The sequence below is a fragment of the Oncorhynchus keta genome, chromosome 17 (genome assembly GCF_023373465.1).
Source record: "Oncorhynchus keta strain PuntledgeMale-10-30-2019 chromosome 17, Oket_V2, whole genome shotgun sequence".
NCBI classification, from domain to species: domain Eukaryota; kingdom Metazoa; phylum Chordata; class Actinopteri; order Salmoniformes; family Salmonidae; genus Oncorhynchus; species Oncorhynchus keta.
The window spans coordinates 11,414,815-11,425,577 of NC_068437.1; the positions used below are offsets into that span (position 1 = coordinate 11,414,815).

Sequence of the window (10,763 nt, forward strand, 5' to 3'; positions counted from 1 at the left end):
GCTGACAAGGTCAAAATCTGTCATCTTCCCCTGAGCAAGGCAGTTAACCCACTGTTCCCCGGGTGCTGAAGACATGGATGTAGCAGCCCCCCGCACCTCTTTGATTCAGAGGGGTTGGGTTAAATGCGGAAGACACATTTCAGTTGTACAACTGACTAGGTTTTACCCTACAACACACCTTCTGGTTACAAGATGGTACTTATTTAAATTATGTATGAGAATAAGACATTACCATTTGTGAACTAAAATCAGAGGCTTTATGTGCTGTTACATAAAGCCCCTATAATTCCACCTCCTGAATTAAAGTTTTTAACAGGGGGAGGGGACCACCAACTTTATAATCAAACTTTATCAATGTACCAGCAATAGTCATTTTTCATACTTTGGTCATTCTACTTTGATCTGGTTTCATCCAAATATTATCCAATTTAAAGAAAAACATGATTTTGACTATGCAGGACTTTTACCAGTTTATTGGAATTTGGCTAAGTAGAACATTTTTTACTTTAAATCTTATTTTGGGACAATCAAATAGAGACAGATAGAGACTGTGATTTTAGTCAGTCAACATAGCTGGGCCTTTGACACAGAACAGCCTGGTCACCATTATGTTATGAAATGACTACCATTTTATCAGGATTTTAATATTACCCATTGACAATTCAGTGGAGGCTGCTGAGGGGAGGACGGCTCAAAATAACAGACAGAATGATGCAAATTGAATGTATTTGATACCATTCTACCCATTCTGCTCCAGCCATTACCATGAGCCCATCCTCCCCAATTAAGGTGCCACCAACCTCCTGTGATTGACATACTCCCTTCTATTTATTTTTAACAGATCTGGGTTGAAATATGTTCAATACAAATGTTCTAATACTTTAAGCGATTGCCTAACTAAGCCTGCCTGGAGTCCCAGATGGGAAGACTATTCTATTGGATCCATTGCACCAGGCAAGCTCAAACTATCCCAGCTAAATTATTTGAAATGATTTCAAATAGTATTTGAACCCAGGTCTGATTTTTCAAACCAAGTTAGCACATTAGTTGAGAAGGATGTAATTACAGACTGCAATTAGGGGCATTTTCTGATATCGGCATTTCTTAATATAAAGTTACACCCATTGATGCTGGCCATTGGTCCGTGGTCATTGCTTTCGCATCGGGGACAACTGTATCGTTGTAGCTAAGCCTAACCCTTTTCCTAGCCTTAACCTCATGCTCCTAACCCGCCATCCTAATTCACCTAACCTGCCACATTACTTATCCTAACCTGCGATATACAAAAATCATCAGTGTTGAGAAACCATCACACTCAAAACACCGGAACTGACCAATGGCAAGCACCAATGGGTGTTTCCTAATACCAAGGAACGACCACATCAAGAAATGCCCTGAATTGCGGTCTGTAATTACACCATATTGCATTAGTTTGGGATGACACTAATTTGGGAAAACAATAATTAGCACATGTCAGACAGGAAATGCGACATATTTGTTTAACAATTTATAAGAAAATTAGGCTACGATACATGCAGTACATAGTCCTTGTCGTTAGGACATTAATCTTGTCCTTCGAGCTAGCTCACTGCCAGAGCACACATCATGTAAGATAATAATTACAGGCAGTGAAAAATGTATGCTATACCAATGCCCCTGACCGAACAAAAGCAGATCCCAAGCAGGTTTCGACACACAATCAGATTCAGTGATAACGGATCTACTGACTAGAAAAATACATACACAGAGTCAAGGTATTGGCCTAAAACTGAAGTTTCCACACAATATCATCACTTCATGTTTTTAGAACTAGGTTTCCATAACCAAGGAATGATTGAATTCAAGTCCCACATGTTGTAATTCAATTATGTGAATATATGTTCCAACTTTTTCAGGGCCTGTTTCAAAACGTGTTATTACTTTATGCATATCTCACATTCTTACAGGAATGATCCTCCAAAATGACAAATGTTCTTTATTCAAGATTGTATGGCACCTTATTTAGTACTGCCTGCAGTAACATAGGTAACATAAATATGGGAGGGGCCCAGTGGCTAAACCCTACAGTACACAGGTAGGTTTATGTTTGCCTGTTGCACAAAAACTTCTGATTTAATAAAGTAAATAAGTAGCTAAATGATTAAAACATTTTAAAACGTATACAAATCTGATCATAACAAAATTGGACAGTTCTCAAAATATTCTACCATACCGGAAATGCACCTTCCAAACATTGTTGTGTAGCTAGCGTTAGCCTAGCTACTTGCCTTGAGTGGGGCTCTGTCATGAATGAAGTCGAAGCCTTATTCCATCAGAAGGAAACTTGTAAACTGTCCGAGGGTAAGAATTTAGTCACTTAATATTTAACGTTAATAATGCTAGCGGAAATACCTACAGCTGCTCACTAATGTTAGACAGGTGTAAATGTTAGCACTTCTAGCCAGCTGTCGGCTAACGTTATCTAGCTAACGTTTATCAGTCAAAGAGAAGTTTGACGACACCACTAGCTTACTACTGTCGGATGTCAGTCGTTTGTTTAGTAAGTAGTTGAATGAACTTTGCTACTGCACAACCTATTAACGTTAACCACCACGGAGGGCTAGACATGCTAATAGCTAGCTGTCTTTGTGTTTACGACGTCGTTAGCTAGCAAGCTGCACAATGCCATATTCGCAAAAGTCTTTGTTTAAAAGGGATGTGCAAATGGTATTCCATCTGCTGTGCACACAACATTGTTACTGGATCAGATGTTGACCTCAGATTTATAGATGTGGATTGTTGAACTGTCACCGTAATCATTACACAAAACAGTTGCCAATCGAACCAAAATGTCAGTTTCTATTGGACAGGTTCCGCAAACAGGCTGGTACCTTCCCGAATCTGTCTAATAGAAACGCTGGTTTTGCAATTGTTTGGAGAAATGATTACAAATGGAAACGCAATCGATAGTTTATATTGGACAAATTCAGGGGTGTATTCATTCCGCTTAAACAGAAGCAACCGAAACTGGGCGGGACCTACCTGAATGTGTCCAATAGAAACTATATTTTTGCTATTTGTTTCCGTATGGTTCTTAAACGGTCAACAGTTTCTGTAATGAATTACACCCCAGGTAGGGCACTCGTCCTTTTGATCCATTTTCTCTGTTTGCTACCTTTTGATTCTTAAACTGTAAATGGTTTCTGTAATGAATACACCCTTGTTACAGCAAGGCTGTTTCACTTTCAACTATGTGGCCTGAGAAGTCAGGCCCTGGATGCTCTCATTAGTAGTGCTGAAGATTGGACACAATGGCACTCTAAAGGACACTAACATAAAGTGAGTACAGTACATTAGTCAATGGGCACGAAGTAGGGCTTAATAGCCTATGTCCACAATTAGACCAACGCGTTTTATTTGAACAAATACAAAAAAAGTCTTTATGTGCTTTCATATTCCCATTTTCTGTCTCTCCCTGCAGGGCAGCATGTCTTCAGGTCATCGGCTGCGAGATGTAGAGCAACAGCACCCCCTGCTGGACAGGGAGGAGGCTGCAGCGGGTTCTACAGTAGGGGAGGCGGAACGGGTGTGGTTCATCCAGGACGGCTGTGGCATGGTCTGTGCCTTCATCACCTGGTTCCTGGTGCTCTACGCCGACTTTGTGGTCACCTTTGTCATGCTGCTGCCCTCCAAGAGCTTCTGGTACGCTGTGGTCAACGGCGTGGTCTTTAACTGCCTGGCCGTGCTGGCACTCAGCTCGCACCTGCGCACTATGCTCACCGACCCGGTGAGTGAACTGACCACTGCAGGGCCGTGCTCATTAGGGCCCACCGTAACAAAGAAGCGAGGATGCGTTGTAATGTTGGGTGACTTGAAAAAGGGAGTGACTTTGAATGGAGGGCAAGACGGACCATGCGAGCAGTAAAATAAGCAGTCAGAAAGAATATCATATGAGAGCACTCTGATGCCCATGGGCACATTATAGGAACCATGCGTGTTGTCCTATTAGCAATGAGAGAACTGACTTGCGAGGAGTTTCCTTGAGGTTTTGAATGAGTCTGTCCAAACATGTCAGTCTGCCTGTGTCCATTCTGTCCATCCTTGTCTGTTTTTAGGGAGCTGTGCCCAAAGGCAATGCCACCAAGAAATACATGGAGAGCCTGAAGCTGAAACCAGGAGAAGTCATCTATAAGTGTCCCAAATGCTGCAGCATCAAACCTGAGAGAGCCCACCACTGCAGGTGAGAAAGAAATGTGTTGTGTGCTTTGTGTATTATGCTTTATGGTATCTAGGGCCAGGTTTTTTTTCCTGGTTGAGTAACTAGGCAAAATGCCCTATTTAGGCCAATATGCTGGGTCCTGTTCAATAGTCCACACCGTAGTAAAACTGTTGCAATGGAAAACAAAAAGGAACATTTCATATTGGAGCAGTCCAAGTAGTCTCTGTCAGTTTCAGTCAATTTTCTTCCGTTTGGTGCCTAATGACCATGGTTTTTGTTTCCTTCTCCTGTAGTATTTGCAAGCGCTGCATCCGTAAGATGGATCACCACTGTCCATGGGTAAACAACTGTGTCGGAGAGAACAACCAGCGCTTCTTTGTCCTCTTCACTGTGAGTTCCATCTCAGATCCACATTGTTTAAGTCCAGGTGCACAGTGGAAATTGCGAAATGCATTTCTAGTACATCAGTCCAATTAATCAACGAATAGGGCAAAATTATGAATCTTTTTTTTCGCGACTGACATCCCTATTTTATGCTATTGTGTAGTTTTGCATCGAAACAATGGGTTTGATAAAACGATTAGGCTGTCATCTTTATGTGGCATCTTTTTGTTGTATCTTTATGCCTATGGGTATTGTCAATGCACAATGAATTGAAATTAATGTTTTGCCATCAATACTAGAGTTAAGTCATAATTCCCTCTCTTTTTTTCCCCCAGATGTATATAGCGATGATCTCCACCCACGCTCTCACTCTGAGTGGGTACCAGTTCGTAACCTGTGTCAAAGTCCAGTGGAGTGGTGAGTGTCATTATGAGTCGTTGTCTAAATATACTGTTCCTTTTTTAAATACAGCTACATTGACTTCAATGTGCCCTGTTTAAAGACACAATCTGGGATTTTCCTTGCCAAAATACTGTACCCATTATAAGTATTTTGTTGCATAACAAAGTGGGATTGAAATTGATTTAATTGTGATTATTTTGTCACTGATCTATATAAAATACACCATAATGTCAAGGTTAAAAGAAAATGTATATAAAGGTTTACAAATGTACACCCATGACGTTCGAGTTATTTATTTTTTATACCAGTATTCAACCCCTTTCTTATGGCAACCCTAAATAAATTTAGGAGCACAAATTTGCTTAACAAATCACACAATGGGCCTTCCGAGTGGCGCAGCGGTCTGAGGCGTCACTACAGACCCTGGTTCGATCCCAGGCTGTGTCACAACCGACCGTGACCGGGAGTCCCATAGGGCGGTGCAAAATTGGCCCAGCGTCGTCTGGGTTAGGGGACGGTTTGGCCAGTGGGGGGGAGCTTTACTTGGCTCATCGTGCTCTAGCGACTCCTTGTGGTCGGGACATTGGTGCAGCTGGCTTCCGCGTTAACCGGGCGGGTGTTAAGAAGCGTCGCATGACTCGACCTTCACCTCTCCCGAGCCCGTTGGGGAGTTGCAGCGATAAGAGAAGTTCATAATTAAAACATTTAAAATAATGATCAAACAATACGTTGCATTGACTCACTCTGTGTGCAATAATAGGGTTTAACGTGATTTTTGAATGACTACTTCATCTCTGTATACCACACACACAATTATATGTAAGGTCCCTCAGTCGAGTAGTGAATTTCAAGCACAGATTCAACCACAAAGAACAGGGAGCCTTTCCAATGCTTCGCAAAGAAGGGCAAAATAAAAAGCACACACTGAATATCCCTTTGAACATGAAGATACTCATTAGGCTTTGGATGTTGTATCAACACACCGAGTCACTACAAAGATACAGGCGTCCTTCCTAACTGAGTTGTCGGAGAAGATGGAAATTTCACCGTCACCTAAGGGGATTTTAAAACCGTTAGCGTTTAATGGCTGTGATAGGAGAAAACTGACATTGGCTCAACCACCAGTATATACACCATGGGACCACGCAGTCGTTATACCGCTTAGGAAGGAGACACGTTCTGTCTCCTAGAGAAGAAAGTACTTTGGTGCGAAAAGTGAAAATCAATCCCAGAACAACAGCAAAGGACCTTGTGAAGATGCTGGAGGAAACAGGTACAAAAGTATCTATATCCACAGTAAAACGAGACCTATATCGATATACCCTGAAAGGACGCTCAGCAAGGAAGAAGCCACTGTTCCAAAACCACCGTAAAAAAGCCAAACTACGGTTTGCAACTGCACATGGGTGCAAAGATCGTACTTTTTTTGGAGAAATGTCCTCTGGTCTGATGAAACAAAAATAGAACCGTTTGGCCATAATGACCATCGTTATGTTTGGAAGAAAAGGCGGGTGACTTGCAAGCTGAAGAACACCATCCCAAACATGAAGCACAGGGGTGGCAGCATCATGTGTGGGGGTGCTTTGCTGCAGGAGGGACTGGTGCACTTCACAAAATTGATAGCATCATGAGGAATTGAAAATAATGTGGATATATTGAAGCAACATCTCAAGACATCAGTCAGGAATTTAACGCTTGGTCGCAAATGGGTCTTCAAATGGACAATGACCCCAAGCATACTTCCAAAGTTGTGGCAAAATGGCTTAAGGACAACCAAGTCAAGGTATTGGAGTGGCCATCATAAAGCCCTGACCTCAATCCTATAGAACATTTGTGGGCAGAACTGAAAAAGTGTGTGCGAGCAAGGATGCTTACAAACCTGACTCAGTTACATTAGCTCTGTCAGGAGGAATGGGCCAAAATTCACAATTATTTTTTTTGTTGGAAGCTTGTGGAAGGCTATCTGAAACATTTGACTCAAGTTAAACAATTTAAAGGCAATGCTACCAAATACTAATTGAGTGTATGTAAACTTCTGACCCACTGGGAATGAGATGAGAAACTATTATTCTGATATTTCACATGATTAAAATAAAGTGGTAATCCTATTTACTAGGATTAAATGTCAAGAATTGTGAAAAACTTTGTTTAAATGTATTTGGCTACGGTGTATGTAAACTTCCGACCTCAACTGTACGTATAGTATATATACATTACATAGTATTTTGTGTAGATCGTTGACAAAAAATTGCAATTACATCCATTTTAATCCCACTTTAACAGAATAAAATGTGAAGAAATCCAAGGGGGTGACTATTTATGATAAGCATTGTGAGATTGCTTGTAAACAAAGTCTTTGTTCAGAAAATGTTACAGCTTCAAAATTACCATTTCAATTTAGTGGACAATCATTCTTTGCATCCTTAGCTCCATCTATGAATTTGATAGGGGTTATTTTTCTTTTGCCCCATCCCTCAGCTTTATAGCAAACCAAGTGGCGGGGCAGCCGTTTTTTGGTTTTCAAATTCAGGATTGCAGCTTCAAATATAACTACATTGAGGTCAGTGTTGATGTCATTATGCTGGATGATGTTTCTGCCCCTCCAGAGTGCAGTGACTTTTCCCCTCCGGTGACGGTGATGCTGATGATCTTCCTCTGCCTTGAGGGCCTCCTCTTCCTCAGCTTCACAGCTATCATGTTTGGCACTCAGGTCCACTCCATCTGCAATGATGAGACAGTGAGGAGATTAACAGTATATGCCACTTAGCAGACATTTTTTAAAATCTTTTTTTTTTTTAATCCTAAGTAAGTTTCTGCATGGTGATTGCCTACATTTTCAATTTGTGTTATGTGATTCTTGTGGGAATTGAACACACAACCTCAAATATACAATGTAGATTAGATGGAGTCTTGTGCATGATTAAGAATTGTTTCCATGTTATACATTACATTCTCAGGTCCACTCCATCTGCAACAAGACGGTGAGGAGCCAAACCACATAGACAAACCATAGATAGACATGCAGGGCTTATTCAGTAGGGCAAAGGCATTACAGAACGCCGTTCTACATTGACCATTTCTATCAACAATAAGATTCTCTGTTCTGCATGATTGGGATTTGTTTCCAAGTGTCCTGCCCCTCTGAACAAGCACATGGTCATGGTAGTGAAGTCCCATTTGTCAATAGAATCAGGAGGGAAATGGGGCCTATTTACAAATGAGACATCAGTCTCCTTCAGGAAACTGTTAGTAATGTAAGAAAGTAGAAACTTAGTGGTGTTGATGAGACTCGTGACCTATGGCAGGCTTTTTTTTTACCATTGTGGTTATTTGACCATTAGCTAAACTTTTATTGAATTCTCACCTTGCGTTGCCGTTTACCCCTCTGTGTGTGTGTGTGTTACTAGGAGATTGAGCGTCTGAAGAATGAGAAGCCCACGTGGGAGAGGCAAGTTCGCTGGGAGGGCATGAGGAGCGTGTTTGGTGGCCAGCCGTCACTGCTGTGGATCAACCCGTTTGCCGGTCTCCGACTGCGCCGGCTACTCACCACTAGCTCCCGGAAAGCCGGCGCAGAGTTCTCAGTCTGACCTCTCACATTATGAGCAGCTTCGTACAGGAACTGTCTGGAACAATCTTTGGAACTGGTCTTTGACACCAGGGTCCTGTTCATTTAGGCATCAAACAGAAGAAAACGGATTGAAACAGGAAAGGGACTATGCGGACTTGTCCAATAAGAAACGTACATTCTTGTTTTATTTTTTCTAAATATTTTTCATTGCGTGCCCTATTGAACACGAGCCCGGCTACCAGGAAGACTCAAGTTCTATACAACCGCATGGACAATGGTGCTTCTGAACATCACGTCTCCCCGTAGCTGACATGGAGCAGGAATCAAAAGATCAAGAGACCCATCGAAAACTGTTGAAAGATCAAATGAAAGTGCGCTGTCGTCCTAAAACGGACTGAAACACAACATACTACACAGTAAACATTTCCTAAATTGCCGCCTAAAGGGAGGATCCACTGTATCTCAGAGGACTGTTCTGTTGTTTAGTTATTGACTTCCTTTTAAAGACACTAGTTGTTTTCTGCTCTTCCTCACTCTGGGGGGCGCGTGAGTAAAGCCTAATTTATACCTCACGGCAACGCAACTCCATTAGCTACTCAAAATGACAATCTTGTACTTGTATCGAGTTACAAATTGCTGGACTGCACACGTCTGCGTATTTTGGCTACGGAACTATGTAGGGTCGTTTTTACGTAGCTAATTGGAGATCTTGCATCCTGTATGTATGGTATAAATTAGGCTTAAGTGTCCTTCTGTGGCCATAGATAGCTGCACCCCTGGAAAAACAATGCGCTGGAATTGGTGTTAACCACTACTATAACCATATCATACTTTATTTGAATGAAAACAGTATATTGCTGGATATATTGCTGGCGAATCCTGTTGTTTTTGTATACCAAAAAAAAAGTGTGTTTACCACTTGTAGGAGTTCGATGAGTTGGTGGGGAATGAGGCATATGAAATATGAATAATTAATGCCAGCAAGATGGTAGAGAACTACTATAATCAGCAGTTTGGATTCTGCATGAGGCAATCACGTCAACTTTTACTAATGAGTCTGACAAATTTGCTGTGAAGTTGACCATTTTTAAAGGCATAGGAACTGGATTCATTAGCCAAAAGTTAGCATCATGGTTCTTTTTAATAGGTAGTAAGAATGCTATGATCATTTAACTGTACTCTAATTTAAAGGTAAACTCAGTGTTGCACGACGTTAACAGCAATATTGGGCCAATTTCCGCAACAACTAAGAGCGTTGACGCGCGGGGCTAAACTTTTGTGCTGTTGTGGTGCCGTCGTAGCTACCACTTTAGCAGCGTGACGCACACCCGTGCCTATTGGCAGATACTCTGTGTGTCTCTGAGAGCCAAGTCTTTCATCTCAGTGTCTTCGGTGCTGGTCGTGGCAACGTCATAACGCTGAGTCTACCTTTTTTTTTTTAAATGGTAATTTGTGTGTAATGGACTATATGACTCCAGCAGAGACGATGATTATCTCAAACAGTCAAATGCTTACATGGCACTGTATGGTATTTACTTTATAAAGTCGAAATACAGTACTGTTCACAACCTTATGAGCTTTCACACAAAAGTATGTGCATGTGCTTCCATCAAGTACTCCATGCTATACACTCCTATGTTATACTCTCCTATGTATACAGGGGAAGTTCCTATCATACTGATCTTAAAATAATTCTGATTAACCGTTCTGATTTTTTTCATTTGACATTTGATGGACTGGATAAAGTAATGTAGGAGGACTCTGCTGTTTTTTTAAAAATGCTCTTGTTATGAGATTATACAGTATGTTATGTACTTCTGTTTTGAACCCTTTCATGCTAACTTTTTCCCGGGCTCCCGTTTAAATGAACTTCATTTCTACCTCTCAAATCCTGATTTCTTTGTCAATATTACTGACTGTATAGAAGATAGCAGCACTTCAAAAAGCACACTTGGAACTGGTGAATGATTTGCTGTACACAGAAAGCCGTATGTGAAGCACTGGTCCCAATTCGCTCCCTTCCCCTTCCTGTAGCCCTTTGATGTTGGCAGATCTCTAAGGTGGAAGCAATATAATGGAAGCTTCACCTTTTACACTGCTTATACCTGTCCAGGCCCTTCAGATCTGCAAACGTTAAAGGGTTATGGCTGAGGGAAAAGGCTAGGGCGGGAACTGGGACCAGCTTAGTCAACGCCATATGTGAAGGGACCT

General features: G+C 41.5%; 1 protein-coding gene across 7 annotated transcripts; it reads left to right on the forward strand.

Moving 5' to 3' along the window:
• The first annotated feature begins 1,385 nt into the window (after positions 1 to 1,385).
• LOC118396433 (palmitoyltransferase ZDHHC7-like) lies at positions 1,386 to 10,441 on the forward strand. Of its 7 annotated transcripts, none has more exons than XM_052465479.1 (9): positions 1,386 to 1,404; positions 3,209 to 3,318; positions 3,461 to 3,766; positions 4,095 to 4,219; positions 4,492 to 4,588; positions 4,918 to 4,999; positions 7,591 to 7,721; positions 7,942 to 7,965; positions 8,392 to 10,441. In XM_052465479.1, exons 3-9 carry the CDS (start codon positions 3,467 to 3,469, stop codon positions 8,569 to 8,571), a joined length of 939 nt encoding a protein of 312 aa, XP_052321439.1. In that variant the 5' UTR covers positions 1,386 to 1,404; positions 3,209 to 3,318; positions 3,461 to 3,466; the 3' UTR covers positions 8,572 to 10,441. The 7 variants fall into 7 exon arrangements, with proteins under 7 accessions (XP_052321439.1, XP_052321437.1, XP_052321434.1 ...); XM_052465477.1 differs by lacking the exon at positions 1,386 to 1,404 and adding an exon at positions 2,027 to 2,074; XM_052465474.1 differs by lacking the exon at positions 1,386 to 1,404 and adding an exon at positions 2,081 to 2,340.
• Positions 10,442 to 10,763: the final 322 nt, after the last annotated feature.